Below are 21,254 nucleotides of genomic sequence, written 5' to 3'. Positions count from 1 at the left end.
CTCCTACCCATCTAGATTGTAAGTTCCCACGGGAACAGGACCCTCAATTCTCCCTGTATTTGTTTGTTTAATTTTGTCTGGTGTCTCATAGTGTACTGTACTTTTATCTTTGTCACCCATGGACAGCATTGCGGAATCTGTTGGTGCTTTATAAATAAAGAATAATAATATAGCCATTGCACAATTTCATAATAATTTCTGGATAAAGAATAATAATAAAAAAAAATTCTCTCCATACTATAACCTCTTTTAAAAAGGCATTAAACACCTCATTTGTAGGTTACAGGCTTTGCTTTTTGGCCTCTCTAAGAACAGGGCCAGCACATTTAAATAAAACTAAGAGGCACTGAATCCTGAGAACATTAACTACTATAGCTTCGAAAAGAAGAACAAACAAAAAAAGCAACATTATGGTACAAAATTTTATCAGAATAAAAAAAAAAAAAAAAAGGGATTTTCTCTTTCACTCGGCTCACTGCACTAGATCACTTTTACCTTGATGTATATACCTGTATATCTTTCTTCTATTTGTAACTATAGTAAAGGAGCTTATTTAAAAAAAAAAAAAAAAAAAAAGTTTAACCTTTACACAGTGAATTTCACAACCAGACCTGCTGCAATTGTTTTTCAATGGTTAAACTCCAACCACCACTGTCCTTACTCGGATGAGCAAATACAGATGAAAGACTAGAGATGACAGGGCTTGCCACTGACATTTTGTTAAACTATCCATTGGTTGGCTTCAGCAAAAACGATTAGATAAGCTACAACCTGCAAATTAGGGACATATATATGTGGCAGGGTTAGGCTTGTGAAGCCTGCCATATACTCTTTCAGTTTTCAGGACTGGAAAACCCACCATTTTTAGTTCTAAATTACAGGAGGAAAATGGGGCAAAATAAATAATGAAAGTAAACTACAAAGATGTTTCACTATTGTTTATGGTCCCTTTAAAATTAGTTTACCCTTAATGTATTTATAATTACTTGTTATACAAATTGCAGAGTTTAAAATGTATTGAAAATTGCTCCTTTATGTATATTGTTGTGTACGAAATATCTCTCTGCTTATTGAAACCACAATGCAATGAAATGGGCTGAGCTTGCAAGTAGAGCAGACCTAGTTATCTCTTTATATTGACACAAAAAAATCATTTTATTATATCTCTATACACAAAGAGACCAATACTTCTATACTAAGATGTTAATTTTCCATTGTTTTATCTATCTATCTAACCCTCACTGAGAGTCTCTAACCAGACACAATCAATAGGATTTTCAAGGGGTGTGTCCCCAGACTGCAAAAGAAAAACATTTTTTAAACAAAATTATAGGTTGTAAATGCAAGTCTGTTGCAATGAAGTAAATAATTTCTAATATATCAAATAAATTGTGGATTTTCTAATTATCAAAACTTAGAATACATTTCTTCTGAATTATTAAGGTTAACCCTGCTACATACATTTCCCTAATTCACTTTAACAGATAACTACAAAACTGCATTTTCTTCTAGCAATTTGACCATGAATTGCCTTGTAGTCTGCAGACTAAAACCTGAATTAGCCCTTCCAAATAAGACACATGGTGGATGGAGATAGACTTTTGATAAACAACTGCAGCAAACAAGATGTTAATTTGTTTAAAAACGTTTAGACTTGGCTGGTATGTTATTCTATGACAACATAAATGTCTTGTAATTACAAGTTGTTTATTGTCCCTTTAATTTTGTTGATTAAATTTACAAAATATGTGTAATGTTCCATGTAACATGTCTGTATATCCCAGCTTCATTCTCTTGATATTGTTTGATGAAAAGCATATCTAGATATGCTCAGTAGCTGCTGATTGGTAGATGCACATAGATGGCTCATGTGATTGGCTCACACATGTGCATTGCTATTTCTCCAACAAAGGATATCTAAAGAATAAAGCAAATTGTATAATAGAAGTCAATTGGAATGTTATTTAAAATTGTATTCTCTATCTGAATCATTAACAAAAAATGTTTAGGTTTAGTGTCCCTTTAAAATGAATATAGCACACTGTTCAGACCTGCATATTGTTACTGAAACTGGATAGCTTAAATTTCTGTTCACTGGATGCCAACTTACAGAGTCATCTAAAGTGAATAACGTTATTAAAGCTCAATCACTGAGCTTCAATAAAGTTCTTCACTTTGGCCTAATACTCTGAACTGCACTTTATTACCCTTTTCGGTCCTAACATCCTAACTGTTATTTTTTTAATCACACAAAAAAAGTATAACTACTAGAAAATAAAAAAGGTTTCTGAATGCCAAATTTCATAAATATCTTTACAGGAGTTTTTGGGTAATTGTTTCAAAATTGTGAAATATGGAAAAGTACCTTTTTATCAACCAATTAGAAACTCCAAAAGCACTGAGACAATTTACTTCAGCTAAAGCTCTAGTGACTACTAAGTTTAAAAAAAAAAAAAAAAAAAAAAAAAAAAAAAAAAAAATAGTTCACACAATTCAAATTTACAAGAACCTGAGAAAAGAAGAATTAACACTGCTCAGTTCAGCTGTAGCTGCAATGCACATCTATAAAAGTTGAATCATCCTCATGCACAAAGACACAATTTGTAAGAAATGCTACAAAAAAATGTTTTAACCATTGGCTGCCAGAGAGAACAACAATGCATTGCTTTGCAGCTTTCTCCCATAACCAAGATGTGCTCAAAATGAGAACTCAAATCAGCCACATGACGAGAGACATCAGAAAAGAATCATACAAAGTTATACAATTAACCTGTAAAATAAAAAAGGACCTTCATATGCTTTACTTCTTCACAAAATAAATAAATATAAATTGCAGCATCAGGTATACAATTTGTGCCCACAAGAGGTTTATCCAATGTATTTGTTTATTTTTATTTTTTTTAAATGAAAACTCAAAGTAATAGAATTATTAACAAGGGGTTAATCAAAACAAATAATCCTTGTGCACATTATCAAAGCAGTTTGTTACCTTAAATACATTATCTTTCCCCTACTCCATAAACCATGTCTAGAACTGCTAGGAATCAGAAATCTGTGAAAAGAAGATCACAAAAAAGAGGGCGCCCCCTAGGGTGATACTGTGATGGTGGTTATAGAAGACAGGTCACTGGTTGATATAGATCATCTCATTATAGCGCCCCCTAGAGTTGGACCTGTGTCTTCAACAGGTTAACTGCTAGGAATGCCACCTCAACCATATTTTCCTGGACACTTATGAGTTACGCATGCTGCAGGGTAAGCAGCGGGGAACATGTATTGAGCTTCTGGACATCACATGAATAGTGCTGATGAACAGCACAATACATGTTACTCCCTCACACCCTACAGCATGTGTAGCTCATAAGTGTCCAGGAAAACATAACCGTGGAGGCAATGTTCTGGGAAAATGGCGGTAGAGTGGGTCCATGAACTTCATGGGTCTCAAAACTGTAGCAGTGATGTATGCGGCCAGGTATGCAATGATGCTAGAACGCATGCGCAATATGGTCAAACTTGTGAAACAGCTGATTGTGGTTCGCTATTTTCACAAGTTCACCATTTTCCCAGAACAGGCAACCCTAAGTACTGAAAATGCACCTGTAGTCTGGCTACACAGGATTCTGGGAATTGTAGTTTAGAGGTATGACCTAGAGAGGATGCAACAGCAGTATAGCAGCACATTCAGTACTCCATAATGTTTTATACTTAATAAAACAGTATCAGTTTTGCACATAATGATGTGTACACAGTACCAGTGTGACATTTAATATAATCTAAAAATTCTGGTGAAAGAACCATGGACTACATATGCTAAATTTTATAAAGCTGAGATTTTTTTATGCACATCAAGCATGACATATTTATTGAATAAATCTCAGAAAAGAGTAAATACTTACAAGTTAATCCTAGTTACAAGATGTGATGGTAAACACTGCGCTGATTCGTCATTGTTCAACAAAATAAAGTATGAGATACGGGCGGAGGAAGGGCACAATGTTTACCATCAATAAACGGTAATTATTTTACAAATGAAGTATCTTAAAAATGTTAATGAATGAAAGTAACCCTGTTTTTAAGAATAATGTTATATATGTGAATTACATTGCCAAAATTTACAATTAAGACAGAAGTTTGATGTTTAGAAACCAGTACAAAACTTGTATACCTTGTTTAGTCTATTCGTTCTGTAAATACTGAAGTGGAGGAATGTTGGTCTGTGGTGGAAAAAACACACGCTTTGCTGACAACCATTTTATCTACCACAAACTCAGTTTTCTTAGCCTCTGCAAAAAAAGCATGAGGCAAACTAAAGACAAACAGGAAGTGACTGAGCAAAGTCTGCAGGCACCAGGGCAATAACTGGAATAGATCATCTTAGCTTCCATCTGAACGTTTTTCTTTTTCAATCTGGCTGGTACCTTACTTTTTAGCCTCACACCAGATTCATTTATATCAATCCAGTCTTCTACGTGTCTTGAGCACTAAATGTCAGAAGTCTTTGTAACAAGGTTAGTAGCAATGTAATACATTGTTGCAATCACTGTTGCCCTATAGTGCGCAAGACACATGCATGCTCCTGTGCATATCTAGGTATCCTCTTCCGCAAAGAGTACCAAGAAAACAAACAAAAAATCCCATAATATAAGCAAACTGTAAAGTTTACTGACATTGCACAAATAAATTTTAATTTAAACTTTCAAGTACCTTAAACGTGCCACTGCTGAACAAGAGACAAACAAACATACTTGTGTAGCCAACAATCACCAGCTATTTTCTTCTCAGGACCTGGTAGGTAACACCTCTGTGTATCTGTGTATAACCTCTTTGTGTGGATTACACACAGATACCAAGGGACATTAGTGCAACAATAAAACGTTTGATGAATTAGTGCATTAAGTCCCTTTAAATTGACTCACTGGGCAAGATGAAGATTAGGCTCTATAACATTTTTTTTTTTATAACATTTTATTAAAAAAAAATATATATATCAGAGGATTCAATGAGATGCCCCAGAATTTATCATGTTTTATAAAATTAACTGATGCCAGCCAAGAGGTATTTGCCCCGCCCTCCCCTGACAAGCAGATCCCATTTTTAGGAGTGTGGTATATTATACTGTCATTTTACAATGACTTAATATTTCACACACTGTTTACTTAAAGGGACATAAAACCCAATTTTTTTTCTTTCATGATTTAGAAAGAGCAAGCAATTTTAAACAACTTTTTAATTTACTTCTATTATCTAATTTGCTTTATTCTCTTGATATGCTTTGCTGAAAAGAATATCTAGATATGCTCAGTAGCTGCTGATTGGTAGACGCACATAGATGCCTCGTGTGATTGGTTCACCCATGTGCATTGCTATTTCTTCAACAAAGGGTATCTAAAGAATGAAGCAAATTAGATAATAGAAGTAATTTGGAAAGTTATTTAAAATTGTATTCTCTACCTGAATCATGAATTATTATTTTTTTGGGTTTAGTGTAACTTTAAGTCAATAAAATACATCACCTTCCCTTAAATCCATCTAATAGTAACAGTCTCAATTAAACTATGAAGGCTTAGATTTTTACGGTTTTCTACAACTAGAACGTTATCTATCCCACTGAATGAAATTTACTAAGGCTAATTAATTTTGCTTTCTGGTAAACTGAACCGTACAATAAATTGTTAAAGGGGCATTGTACTGTAAAACTTTCTCGCCATTTATATGTTCCCAATAACTGTTCAACTGCTCTTTCTAAGGGCCCGATGAACAAAAACTCGCCAGCAAGGAGAGAAATCACACAGAATCTTTGGAATTATTTTTAGATCTTATATTGCATTGTAGTTGTCTCTCATTCACATCTAGAACCTGCATAGTGAGATAAACAGCAATAAAGGTAAAATTTGCCTTTCTAAAATTATTTGAGGGACCTCCAGTACTGACAAGACTTCCTATATTATTTTTGCCTAAGCAGAGAGCTTTAGATAATCATGCCCTAAGTTTGAGGCAAAGATATAAGATCAAGAAGCATTTGTGTATACCAAAAAAATAGATAACATAAGAATGTCTGCTCTTTCTGCAAGCTCAGTCCATTTAAATGGGTTGTGTTTTCAATAAGCAAAAACAGTGCACACATGAATTAGCCGTCTGCTCATCAGGAAATAACTATGTATTGGGGAAGAGGAACTTTGAGAAATGTGGAATCTAATAAAACTGATGCCCACATATCCTGTGTAAAAGTGAAACCCGATGTTCTAGGATTATTTGACTAAACAAATGTACATCATGCACATTAAAGAACACAAGTTAAACGTTCCTTTAAAGGGATAGTCTACACCAGAATTGTTATTGTTTTAAAAGATAGATAATCCCTTTATTACCCATTCCCTAGTTTTGCATAACCAACACAGTTATATTAATATACTTTTAACCTCTATGATTATCTTGTATCTAAGTCTCTGCAAACTGCCCCTTTGTTTCAGTTCTTTTGACAGACTTGCAGTTTAGCCAATCAGTGCCTGCTCCCAGATAACTTCACGTGCACAAGCACAGTGTTATCTATATGAAACACATGAACTAACACCCTTTAGTGGTGGAAAAACTGTTAAAATGCATTTTGAAAAGAGGTGGCCTTCAAGGTCTAAGAAATTAGCATATGAACCTCCTAGGTTAAGCTTTCAACTAAGAATACCAAGAGAACAAAGCAAAATTGGTGATAAAAGTAAATTGGAAAATTGTTTAAAATTACATGCCCTATCTGAATCATGAAAGTTTATTTTGGCCTAGACTGTCCCTTTAATGCATATAAAAAACAATATTACAGAGAATAAGAGCATGTCATTTTTAACAATAATGGTCCTTTAAATGCACACCAATCCATCAGATTTACACAATATATATATATATATATATATATATATATATATATATATATATATATATATATATACACATACTTTTAATTGGGATTCATTTAGGACTAATACAATTTAGTAATGACGAACTATTAAAATGCTTAAAGGACCAGTAAATACAGTATATTTACATAGTCAAAATAATGCATAATAAAAAAACAATACAATAGCACTTAGTCTAAACTTCAAATGAGTAGTAGATTTTTTTTCTTACAAGTTTCAAAGTTATGTCTATTTCCACTCCCACTGCACCATGTGACAGCCATCAGCCAATCACAAATGCATATAAGTATATTCTGTGCATTCTTGCACATGCTCAGTAGGAGCTGGTGGCACAAAAAGTGTAAATATAAAAAAAGACTGCACATTTTCTTAATGGAAGTAAATTGGAAAGTTGTTTAAATTAACTGCTCTATCTGATAATGAAAGTTAAATTTTGACTTAAAGAGACACAGAAGCCAAATGTTTTCTATCGTGATTAAGATGAAGCATGCAATTTAAAAAAAAAACCTTCTACTTTACTCCTATTATCAAATTTTCTTTATTGTCTTGGTATCTTTATATGAAAAGCAAGAATGCAAGTTTAGATGCCGGACCATTTTTGGTGAACAACCTGGGTAGTTCTTACTGATTGGTGGATAAATTCATCCACCAATAAACAAGTGCTGTCCATGGTCTGAACCAAAAATTGTCTGGCTCCTTAGCTTAGATGCCTTCTTTTTTAAATAAAGATAGCAAGAGAACGAAGAAAAATTGATAATAGGAGTAAATTAGAAAGATGCTAAAAATCGCATGCTCTATCTGAATCACGAAAGAAAGAAAATTGGGTTTGGTGTCCTTAAATTTCTGTAATAAAGGAAAAGCATATTTGTGTGCTGATGATGATACTTGGTTATCAGTTGCATAAGGACAATTGTTACACTTTGGTTGTGCACAGGGAGCATGAAAACAAAAAAATTGTTTCATTATAAAGACACAATGCCTTAAAGGGACACTGTACTCAAAAAATGTCTTTTGTGATTCAGATTGAGCATGAAATTTTAAGCAACTTTCTAATTTACTCCTATTATCAAATTTTCTTCATTCTCTTGGTATCTTTATTTGAAATGCAAGAATGTAAGTTTAGATGCCGGCCCATTTTTGGTGAACAACCTGGGTTGTCCTTGCTGATTGGTGGATAAATTCATCCACCAATAAAAAAGTGCTGTCCAGAGTACTGAAACCAAAAAAAAAGCTTAGATGCCTTCTTTTTCAAATAATGATAGCAAGAGAACTAAGAAAAATTGATAATAGGAGTAAATTAGAAAGTTGCTTAAAATTGCATGCTCTATTGGAATCACAAAAGAAAAAATTTGGGTTCAGTGTCCCTTTAAAAGGACATAAAGCTGAAAAGGGGTTAACACTTGTTGACTGGGGTTAAAGCCACATGATTGACTCTAGACCAGTAGGGCATTGCTGGTCCAGAGCTAGCTTTAAACTATGTGTTTAACTCATTCGCAAGGATTTAAACACATTGGTATAAGCAAGCAACAATGCAATAACAAAATGATCTCATGATAGAGCATTTTTATTACATATTTAGTTCACAGGAACTTATTTGTTCCTCCTCTCCCCCCCCCCCCCAAAAAAAAGGAATGCTTTTTAAAATGCAATTTTTTAAGATTACTGAGAAAAAAAATATGCTTTTGCTATCTCAAGGACAATCATATTTATTTGATATTAACTGTGCAACAACATACAATATATACATTATATATTGCCCTCAAATTTTACTTTATTTACTTATTTTATTGGACATTTGTAAATAAAGGGGAAATAATTTTTAACATAATGCATAGGGATTCCTCAGGCACACATGACTGAATAACTGATCCTTACAGAAAATATTTAATTATGGTGTATATAAGAAAATAATTCCTAATGGTGTATAAAAACAGAATTCCCAATAAAATATAGCATAATTTTATCTTTATAAACCTGTAATTGTATTATTATATGAATGGCAACAGAAATCTAAACATTTGGAACAACTGAAATAAATAGTCTACAAAATGTCAAAGAGCAAGTCCCCTCCCTACTTGTTATCAATTCCTACTACACAGGTCACATACACACTGGGCAGGAAACAGAATGAGTTGTACACTCGCATGTGAAGAAAACAATGCATTATAGGATTAGCAGACAGCAGCACACCCGAACATTCATTCCAAATAAGCACCGAACGAGCCTCATTTACCTAACAAGGAAAAGTATAAGAAAACCAAACGTAACTACACCAGTTTGCAGCGGTGGTTCAGCAGTATTAGTTAAACAAAAAAAAAACAAAAAAAATAATTTTCGTACAACATCTAAATGTAGTTAGGTGAACTTCTTGTATCTAGTACCTAATCACGTTTGGCTCTTCTACATTCTAGCAAGTCACTTTAGATTGTTGAACCCCCTTCTGCTATGCTATTTAGTAGCAAGGTAAGTGCAGACGGCTGGTATGTAGTCATAGACTTATAACTAATGGCTTTATAACATGATGTCATATTCTAATTGTTAAAGAAACAATACCATAACCCCTTCTGATTCTACAGTAACGCTATATTTGAGTTTTGTTTGATAAGGGGTTAATATTCCGTAGCTAAACGTATAATAGTTACATATAAAGCTACAATGATGTTTCTGCAGTATCTAGTGGTTATCGATAAAATCGTCAGCTATTTAAACACTCCCATCCCAGGTTTCCCCCATACCATAGCGCTCAGCAACCATCCCAGACATCTCCAGCTCTTCCTGCCTGTTATGACAGCCAGCCAGGCCACACTCATACTACAGTAACTAGGGTCTGAGTCCACCAATCACCGGATAGAGACACCTTCTTCCCAGGCAATGCCCCTCCCCTCCATACGAGGGACCAACCCAGGAACGCTGACTGCTCAGAGGGAGGCTTGAAACGCACAGTTGTGTGATGAATGTGTCACTGTCATAGGATTAGGTGCACATACTTGTATTATTGTCACTACAGAGGTACGCGCTGTCTGACTAGTGTTACTGCCTCAAACTAAGGTTTATAAGCATCATATGATATCGTTGTCTACAACTCAACGCAAACTGCTCAAATTCACTAACAGTAATATCTAATACATCCAATGCCAATGACAAGGAAGTTGGTTTCTTATTCAAGCTGTTTCATATTCGTGAAATTCTGTTTCTTATTCATGGAAGTTTGTTTCTTATTCAAATTGTTTGTCAGACTGCTTTAAATTGACTTTACAATAAAAATATAGGTTTTATTTAAATAATAATATGATTCATATAATGTAGTTACACAGAGGTGGAATCCCTTTATACAACAATTGGATATACAGACTGGAAAAAAGGGCATACGTTAGCACCAATACAAATATTTTGGGCACAGAAATTGATGCCAATCCTGGCATAGGTGCTCTAATTCTTTTTTTTTTTTAAATAAGTAACTGATATTTTCAAAGGGTTAATGACCATTGGGCCACTGATTTCACTATGAATATATACAGGGTAGATCCCCCTCCATGACATGCAATTGTTTTTAGCCTGGCTCAATTGTGTTTTGGGCCAGAAATTGATGCCAACACTGGCATTGGTGCTGTAATTACCATTTTTGAATAAGTAACAGATATTAAGGGTTAATAACCATTGGGCCACTGATTTTACTATGAATATATACAGGGTATATCCCCCTCCATGACATGCAATTGTTTTTAGCCTGGCCCAATGGTATTTTGGGCACAGAAATTGATGCCATCACTGGCATTGGTAGTGGTACCATTTTTGAATAAGTAACATATATTTTCAAAGGGTTAATAACCATTGGGCCACTGATTTTACTATGAATATATACAGGGTAGACCCCCCTCCATGACATGCAATTGTTTTTAGCCTGACCCAATGGTGTTTTGGGCACAGAAATTGATGCCAACACTGGCAAAGGTGCTCTAATGCTCATTTTTTAATAAGTAACTAATATTTTCAAAGGGTTAATAACCATTGGGCCACTGATTTCACTATGAATATATACAGGGTAAATCCCCCTCCATGACATGCAATTATTTTAGCCTGGCTCAATGGTGTTTTGGGCCCAGAAATTGATGCCAACACTGGCATTGGTGCTGTAATTACCATTGTTGAGTAAGTAACAGATATTTTTGAAGGGTTAATAACCATTGGGCCACTGATTTTACTATGAATATATACAGGGTAGAACCCCCTCCATGACATGCACTTGTTTTTAGCCGGGCTCAATGGTGTTTTGGGCACAGAAATTGAGGCCATCACTGGCATTGGTAGTGTATCATTTTTGAATAAGTAACAGATATTTTCAAAGGGTTAATAACCATTGGGCCACTGATTTCACTATGAACATATAAAGGGTAGATCCCCCTCCATGACATGCAGTTGTTTTTAGCCTGGCCCAATGGTGTTTTGGGCACAGAGAAGTACAGCGCCTATGCCAGGGTTGGCCTCAATTTCTATGCCCAAAACACTATTGGACAAGGCTAAAAACAATTGCGTGTCATGGAGAGGGATTTATCCTGTATATATTCATAGTGCAACCAGTGGCCCAATGGTTATTAACCCTTTGAAAATATCTGTTACATATTCAAAAATGGTAATTACAGCACCAATGCCAGTGTTGGCATCAATTTCTGTGCCCAAAACACCATTGGGCCAGCCAAAAACAATTGCATGTCATGGTGGGGATCAACCCTGTATATGTTCATAGTGAAATCAGTGGTGCAATGGTTATTACCCCTCTGAAAATATGTTACTTATTAAAAAATGGTAATTACAGCACCAATGCCAGTGTTGGCATCAATTTCTGTGCCCAAAACACAATTGGGCCAGGCTAAAAACAATTGCATGTCATGGAGGGGGATCTACTCTGCATACATTCATAGTGAAATCAGTGGCCCAATGGTTATTAACCCTTCAAAAATATCTGTTACTTATTCAAAAATGGTAATTTCAGCAACAATGCTAATGTTGGCATCAATTTCTGTGCCCAAAACACCATTGGGCCAGGCTAAAAACAATTGCATGTCATGGAGGGTGATCTACCCTGTATATATTCATAGTGAAATCAGTGGCCCAATGGTTATTAACCCTTTACCAAATATATGTTACTTATTAAAAAATGGTAATTACAGCACCAATGCCAGTGTTGGCATCAATTTCTGTTCCCAAAACACAATTGGGCCAGGCTAAAAACAATTGCATGTCATGGAGGGTGATCTACCCTGTATATATTCATAGTAAAATCAGTGGCCCAATGGTTATTAATATATATATATATATATATATATATATATATATATATATATATATATATATATATATATATATATGTTAATAACCATTGGGCCACTGATTGCACTATGAATATATACAGGGTAGACCGCCCTCCATGACATGCAATTGTTTTTAGCCTGACCCAATGGTGTTTTGGGCACATAAATTGATGCCAACACTGGCATTGGTGCTGTAATTACCATTTTTGAATAAGTAACAGATATTTTCAAAGGGTTAATAACCATTGGGCCACTGATTTCACTATGAATATAAACAGGGTAGTTCCCCCTCCATGACATGCACTTTTATTTAGCCTGGGTCAATGGTGTTTTGGGCACAGAAATTGATGCCACCACTGGCATTAGTGCTGTAATTACCATTTTTGAATAAGTAACTGATATTTTCAAAGGGTTAATGACCATTGGGCCACTGATTCACTATGAATATATACAGGGTGGGTCCCCCTGCATGACATGCAATTGTGTTTAGCCCGGCCCAATGGTGTTTTGGGCACAGAAATGAATGCCAATCCTGGCATAGATGCTGTAATTCCCATTTTTGAATTAGTAATTAGTAAAAATGAGAATTAAAGCACCTATGCCAGGGTTGGCATCAATTTCTGTGCACAAAACACCATTGGGCCAGGCTAAAAACAATTGCATGTCATGGAGGGGGATCTACCCTGTATATATTCATAGTGAAATCAGTGGCCCATGGTTATTAACCCTTTGAAAATGTGTTACTTATTCAAAAATGGTAATTACAGCACCAATGCCAGTGTTGGCATCAATTTCTGTGCCCAAAACACCATTGGGCCAGGCTAAAAACACTTGCATGACATGGAGGGGGATCTACCCTGTATATATTCATAGTGAAATCAGTGGCCCAATGGTTATCTACCCTTTGAAAATATCAGTTACTTATTCAAAAATGAGAATTAGAGCACCTATGCCAGGGTTGGCATCAATTTCTGTGCCCAAAACACCATTGGGCCAGGCTAAAAATAATTGCATGTCATGGAGGGGGATCTACCCTGTATATATTCATGGTGAAATCAGTGGCCCAATGGTTATTAACCCTTTGAAAATATCAGTTACTTATTCAAAAATGAGAATTAGAGCACCTATGCCAGGGTTGGCATCAGTATCTGTGCCCAAAACACAATTGGGCCAGGCTAAAAACAATTGCATAAATAAAAAGAGAAGCGCTCAACCTGGGAACGAACAATAGCATAATAGCTTGTTCCATGGTTAGTTACCATCCAAGAAGCAGCCTCTTTTTGCTCATCATGTGACTTTCACAAAGAACTTTCCTGAAGCATATTAGTCTGATCCTTACTTAACAGTACAGTCCAGCCTCGAAATACCAGGCAATCCCTCTCTGAACGAGAGAAACAGCAAAACCCCAGACGTACGTTTCGGCCTATTGTGGGCCTCATCAGTGAGGTGCAGCCATATCCCTCTAGGCACACTGAGCAACGGGTCCACGTGTGGATTCCCGCATCACACTTAGGGAGACTTCATAAATAAAAAGAGAGAAGCGCTCAACCTGGGAACGAACAATAGCTTGTTCTATGGCTAGTTACCACCCAAGAAGCAGCCTCTTTTTGCTCAACATGCAAATTATGACACTTAGGGAAGTCTCCCTAAGTGTGATGCGGGAATCCAGACGTGGACCCGTTGCTCAGTGTACGTCTGGGGTTTTGCTGTTTCATTCAGAGAGGGATTGCCTGGTATTTCGGGGCTGGACTGTACTGTGAAGTCAGGATCAGACTGATATGCTTCAGGAAAGTTCTTCTCTGTGAAAGGCACATGTTGAGCAGAAAGAGGCTGCTTCTTGGGTGGTAACTAGCCATAGAACAAGCTATTGTACTATTGTTCGTTCCCAGGTTGAGTGCTTCTCTCTTTTTATTTATGCAAATTATGACACTTAGGGAAGTCTCCCTAAGTGTGATGCGGGAATCCAGACGTGGACCCGTTGCTCAGTGTGCCTAGAAGGATATGGCTGCACCTCACTGACGAGGCCCACAATAGGCCGAAACGTACGTCTGGGGTTTTGCTGTTTCTCTCGTTCAGAGAGGGATTGCCTGGTATTTCGGGGCTGGACTGTACTGTTAAGTCAGGATCAGACTGATATGCTTCAGGAAAGTTCTTCTCTGTGAAAGGCATATGTTGAGCAAAAAGAGGCTGCTTCTTGGGTGGTAACTAGCCATAGAACAAGCTATTATGCTATTGTTCGTTCCCAGGTTGAGCACTTCTCTCTTTTGATTTATAAAAACAATTGCATGTCATGGAGGGGGATCTACCCTGTATATAGTCATAGTGAAATCAGTGGCCCAATGGTTATTAAACCTTTAAAAATATTAGTGACTTATTCAAAAATGAGAATTAGAGCACCTATGCCAGGGTTGGCATCAATTTCTGTGCCCAAAACGCCATTGGGCCAGGCTAAAACAATTGCACGTCATGAAGGGGGATCTACCCTGTATATATTCATAGTGAAATCAGTGGCCAATGGTCATTAACCCTTTGAAAATATCAGTTACTTATTCAAAATAGTAATATTTGTATTGGTGACAACGTATGCCCTTTTTTTCCAGTTTGCATATCCAATTGTTCTATAAAGGGATTCCACCTCTGTGTAACTACATTATATGAATCTTATTTAAATAAAACCTATATTTGTATTTTAAAGTCTATTTAAAGCAGTCTGACAAAAAAGGAACAGCTTGAATAAGAAACCAACTTCCTTGTCGTCCAGTGCCACACATCTATGACTCCCATATCCAGGCTCTAATCAGATCAATGTACATTGACAGAAGATGTTGGATGATACCTATTGGACAAAGTAATGTAGTTCAGTATTAAAAGATTAAAAAATATTCTCATTTTACACTGGCACTGAATATGAAATGAGTCATGGGGTAATGCCATGGTTATTGATTTGTATATTAAATGTTAAAGGGACACTGAACCCAAATTTTTTCTTTCGTGATTCAGATAAAGCATGCAATTTTAAGCAACTTTCTAAGTTACTCCTATTATCATTTTTTCTTCGTTCTCTTGCTATCTTTATTTGATAAAGAAGGCATCTAAGCTTTTTTTTTGGGTTCAGAACTCTGGACAGCACTTTTTTATTGGTGGATGAATTTATCCACCAATCAACAAGAACAACCCAAGTTGTTCACCAAAAATGGGCCGGCATCCAAACTTACATTCTTGCAATTCAAATAAAGATACCAAGAGAAAGTGTCCCTTTAACGTTTATTAAACACATATTGAAAATTATTTAATTTTTAAAAACTTTCAAGCGATTTTCTATTGCTCTCTTTTTAGTCATTTCACCTTTGTTTTTATTATGACATTTTTTTTCAGGTAACTGACCTGTTAGGGATCACAACAAATACTCGGATACTGGTGATTATAGAAACCTACTTCCAATGGAGCTTAGTTGATCACACAGACCTAGATTTGGAGTTTGGCGTTAGCCGTGAAAACCAGCGTTAGAGGCTCCTAACGCTGGTTTTAGGCTACCGCCGGTATTTGGAGTCACTCAAAATAGGGTCTAACGCTCACTTTTCAGCCGCGACTTTTCCATACCGCAGATCCCCTTACGTAAATTGCGTATCCTATCTTTTCAATGGGATCTTTCTAACTCCGGTATTTAGAGTCGTTTCTGAAGTGAGCGTTAGACATCTAACGACAAAACTCCAGCCGCAGGAAAAAAGTCAGTAGTTAAGAGCTTTCTGGGCTAACGCCGGTTTATAAAGCTCTTAACTACTGTACTCTAAAGTACACTAACACCCATAAACTACCTATGTACCCCTAAACCGAGGCCCCCCCACATCGCCGCCACTCGATTTAACTTTTTTAACCCCTAATCTGCCGACCGCCACCTACGTTATCCTTATGTACCCCTAATCTGCTGCCCCTAACACCGCCGACCCCTGTATTATATTTATTAACCCCTAATCTGCCCCCCACAACGTCGCCTCCACCTACCTACACTTATTAACCCCTAATCTGCCGACCGCAAAGCGCTGCCACCTACGTTATCCTTATGTACCCCTAATCTGCTGCCCCTAACACCGCCGACCCCTATATTATATTTATTAACCCCTAATCTGCCCCCCACAATGTTGCAGCCAGCTACCTACAATAATTAACCCCTAATCTGCCGACCGGAGCTCACCGCTATTCTAATAAATGTATTAACCCCTAAAGCTAAGTCTAACCCTAACACTAACACCCCCCTAAGTTAAATATAATTTACATCTAACGAAATTAATTAACTCTTATTAAATAAATTATTCCTATTTAAAGATAAATACTTACCTGTAAAATAAATCCTAATATAGCTACAATATAAATTATAATTATATTATAGCTATTTTAGGATTTATATTTATTTTACAGGTAACTTTGTATTTATTTTAACCAGGTACAATAGCTATTAAATAGTCAAGAACTATTTAATAGCTAAAATAGTTAAAATAATTACAAATTTACCTGTAAAATAAATCCTAACCTAAGTTACAATTAAACCTAACACTACACTATCAATAAATTAATTAAATAAACTACCTACAATTACCTACAATTAACCTAACACTACACTATCAATAAATTAATTAAATACAATTCCTACAAATAAATACAATTAAATAAACTAGCTAAAGTACAAAAAATAAAAAAGAACTAAGTTACAAAAAATAAAAAAATATTTATAAACATAAGAAAAATATTACAACAATTTTAAACTAATTACACCTACTCTAAGCCCCCTAATAAAACAACAAAGCCCCCCAAAATAAAAAATGCCCTACCCTATTCTAAATTACTAAAGTTAAAAGCTCTTTTACCTTACCAGCCCTGAACAGGGCCCTTTGCGGGGCATGCCCCAAGAATTTCAGCTCTTTTGCCTGTAAAAAAAAAACATACAATACCCCCCCCCAACATTACAACCCACCACCCACATACCCCTAATCTAACCCAAACCCCCCTTAAATAAACCTAACACTAAGCCCCTGAAGATCATCCTACCTTGTCTTCACCTCACCAGGTATCACCGATCCGTCCTGGCTCCAAAATCTTCATCCAACCCAAGCGGGGGTTGGCGATCCATCATCCGGTGGCTGAAGAGGTCCAGAAGAGGCTCCAAAGTCTTCATCCTATCCGGGAAGAAGAGGCGATCCGGACCGGCAACCATCTTGATCCAAGCGGCATCTTCTATCTTCATCCGATGACGACCGGCTCCATCCTGAAGACCTCCACCGCGGACCCATCTTCTTCCGGCGACGTCCAACTGAAGAATGACGGTTCCTTTAAGGGACGTCATCCAAGATGGCGTCCCTCGAATTCCGATTGGCTGATAGGATTCTATCAGCCAATCGGAATTAAGGTAGGAATATTCTGATTGGCTGATTCCATCAGCCAATCAGATTGAGCTCGCATTCTATTGGCTGATCGGAACAGCCAATAGAATGCGAGCTCAATCTGATTGGCTGATTGGATCAGCCAATCGGATTGAACTTGATTCTGATTGGCTGATTCCATCAGCCAATCAGAATATTCCTACCTTAATTTCCAATTGGCTGATAGAATCCTATCAGCCAATCGGAATTCGAGGGATGCCATCTTGGATGACGTCCCTTAAAGGAACCGTCATTCTTCAGTTGGACGTCGCCGGAAGAAGATGGGTCCGCGGTGGAGGTCTTCAGGATGGAGCCGGTCGTCATCGGATGAAGATAGAAGATGCCGCTTGGATCAAGATGGTTGCCGGTCCGGATCGCCTCTTCTTCCCGGATAGGATGAAGACTTTGGAGCCTCTTCTGGACCTCTTCAGCCACCGGATGATGGATCGCCAACCCCCGCTTGGGTTGGATGAAGATTTTGGAGCCAGGACGGATCGGTGATACCTGGTGAGGTGAAGACAAGGTAGGATGATCTTCAGGGGCTTAGTGTTAGGTTTATTTAAGGGGGGTTTGGGTTAGATTAGGGGTATGTGGGTGGTGGGTTGTAATGTTGGGGGGGGGGTATTGTATTTTTTTTTTTACAGGCAAAAGAGCTGAACTTCTTGGGGCATGCCCCGCAAAGGGCCCTGTTCAGGGCTGGTAAGGTAAAAGAGCTTTTAAATTTAGTAATTTAGAATAGGGTAGGGCATTTTTTATTTTGGGGGGCTTTGTTGTTTTATTAGGGGGCTTAGAGTAGGTGTAATTAGTTTAAAATTGTTGTAATATTTTTCTTATGTTTGTAGATATTTTTTTATTTTTTGTAACTTAGTTTTTTTTATTTTTTGTACTTTAGTTAGTTTATTTCATTGTAGTTATTTGTAGATATTGTATTTAATTAATGTATTGATAGTGTAGTGTTAGGTTTAATTGTAGGTAATTGTAGATATTGTATTTAATTAATTTAATGATAGTATAGTGTTAGGTTTAATTGTAACTTAGGTTAGGATTTATTTTACAGGTAATTTTGTAATTATTTTAACTAGGTAACTATTAAATAGTTCTTAACTATTTAATAGCTATTGTACCTGGTTAAAATAATTACAAAGTTGCCTGTAAAATAAATATTAATCCTAAAATAGCTACAATGTAATTATAATTTATATTGTAGCTATATTAGGATTTATTTTACAGGTAAGTATTTATCTTTAAATAGGAATAATTTATTTAATAAGAGTTAATTAATTTCGTTAGATTAAAATTATATTTAATTTAGGGGGGTGTTAGTGTTAGGGTTAGACTTAGCTTTAGGGGTTAATACATTTATTAGAATAGCGGTGAGCTCCGGTCGGCAGATTAGGGGTTAATAATTGAAGTTAGGTGTCGGCGATGTTAGGGAGGGCAGATTAGGGGTTAATACTATTTATTATAGGGTTAGTGAGGCGGATTAGGGGTTAATAACTTTATTATAGTAGCGCTCAGGTCCGGTCGGCAGATTAGGGGTTAATAAGTGTAGGCAGGTGGAGGCGACGTTGTGGGGGGCAGATTAGGGGTTAATAAATATAATATAGGGGTCGGCGATGTTAGGGCAGCAGATTAGGGGTACATAGGGATAATGTAAGTAGCGGCAGTTTACGGAGCGGCAGATTAGGGGTTAATAATAATATACAGGGGTCAGCGATAGCGGGGGCGGCAGATTAGGGGTTAATAAGTGTAAGGTTAGGGGTGTTTAGACTCGGGGTACATGTTAGAGTGTTAGGTGCAGACGTAGGAAGGGTTACCGCATAGCAAACAATGGGGCTGCGTTAGGAGCTGAATGCGGCTTTTTTTCAGGTGTTAGGTTTTTTTTCAGCTCAAACAGCCCCATTGTTTCCTATGGGAGAATCGTGCACGAGCACGTTTTTGAGGCTGGCCGCGTCCGTAAGCAACTCTGGTATCGAGAGTTGAAGCCGCGTAAAAAATGCTCTACGCTCCTTTTTTGGAGCCTAACGCAGCCTTTATGTGGACTCTCAATACCAGAGTTATTTTTATGGTGCGGCCAGAAAAAAGCCGGCGTTAGTTTTTCGGGTCGTTACCGACAAAACTCCAAATCTAGCCGTTAGTTTATATGTGTTAATTAGCACACATACATAAACCTGTTTCATCTTTAAAGGGACAGTCTAGTCCATAATAAACTTTCCTGATTCAAATAGGGCATGTCATTTTAAACAACTTCCTATTTACTTTTATCACCAATTTTACTGTGTTCTCTTGGTATTCTTAATTGACAGCTAAACCTAGGAGGTTCATATGCTAATTTCTTAGATCTTGAAGGCCGCCTCTTATCTGAAAGCATTTTGACAGTTTTTCACCACTAGAGGGTGTAAGTTCATGTGTTTCATATAGATAACACTGTGCTCACGCACATGAAGTTACCTAGTGGTCAGCACTGATTGGCTAAAATGCAAGTCTGTCAAAAGAACTGAAATATGGGGGGAGTTTGCAGAGGCTTAGATACTAGGTAATCACAGAGGTAAAACAAGTGTATTAATATAACAGTGTTAGTTATGCAAAACTAGGGAATGGGTAATAAAGGGACTATCTATCTTTTAAAACAATTAAAAATCCAGTGTAGACTGTCCCTTTAAGGCTTATATAATTAAAGGGACAGTAGCATTTTAGCATTGCATTTGAGTGGTTGCTTGTAATTCTTAGAAAACAGCGTTTATTGTATATATTTGAATGTCCTCACATGTCTTATTACTCCTTGCACACCCTCCTGTGAGACATTTTTTTACCACAAAGTAGGCAAGTGGTATAACCAATCAGATGCTATACTGCTTACCTAGTAGACTACAACCAGCTCTTGCTGCACTTATTTATGTTACAGGCTGACTATGGGTTGCCATAAGCTCTAATGCAGAACAGTGGTTTAACACTTTGGTTGCAGTGCATGACAGTATATCATCTGATTGGCTGCATCACCTGAGGGGGAGTTGGATATGTACAATAAAGATTGTTTGGTTAAATTTGCAAGCATGCACTTAAAAGCTATATACTTCAATTATATAAATCTATTGCTGAAAAAAATACTGTCCTTTAAAGGGACATTTTACACCTTTTGCATTTGTGTAAAAAAAATGAGCTTTGTATAGAGGACAAAAAGCAAAATCTGAAACCTAGGTTTTCAAAATGCTACAAATTGCTTAAACCATCATTTTCAGGTTACCAAATTTAGCTTTTTGGCCTCCTAGGAAGTGTGGGATAAGCACAATGTTTCCAAAAAGGAAGAGGCATTTCATGTCCCTTTAATTATGTTGTATTGTATTCCAAGAATAAACCATTATACTCAAAAACCTAGCTTTCATAAAGGAAGAAAAGTTTGGAAACTGGCGAGTACAGAAACATTCTCCATAGACTTTAAAGCAGGGGTCGCCATCCTTTCGGACCTCAGGGACCACTAAACTCACAATTTTAAATCTCATGGACCACTAACATGATTTTTTTTTTAAAAAAAAGGTACAAATCTCTATAATATATGTGTCTGTGTGTGTATATATATATATATATATATATATTGTCAGAGTATCTATGAATTTCAGTAGACAATA

General features: G+C 36.6%; 1 protein-coding gene across 4 annotated transcripts in view; it reads right to left on the bottom strand.

The window, feature by feature from the left end:
- The window catches only part of INPP5B (inositol polyphosphate-5-phosphatase B), a 406,727-nt gene that overhangs the window by 230,012 nt on the left and 155,461 nt on the right, over positions 1-21,254 (bottom strand). The window contains exon 1 of one of the 4 annotated variants that reach the window (XM_053707163.1): positions 9,641-9,698. The exons of the other annotated variants lie outside the window; for them this stretch is intronic. Coding sequence (XP_053563138.1) covers positions 9,641-9,668 — 28 coding nt within the window. The 5' untranslated portion in view covers positions 9,669-9,698. Of the gene's footprint in view, positions 1-9,640; positions 9,699-21,254 lie in introns of those variants that run through there. 4 annotated transcript variants of the gene reach the window in all.

Source organism: Bombina bombina, chromosome 3 (assembly GCF_027579735.1).
Source record: "Bombina bombina isolate aBomBom1 chromosome 3, aBomBom1.pri, whole genome shotgun sequence".
In the NCBI taxonomy this organism is placed as follows: domain Eukaryota; kingdom Metazoa; phylum Chordata; class Amphibia; order Anura; family Bombinatoridae; genus Bombina; species Bombina bombina.
Note: the sequence above shows the minus strand (reverse complement) of the source record. Positions and strands in the feature narration are given on the sequence as shown.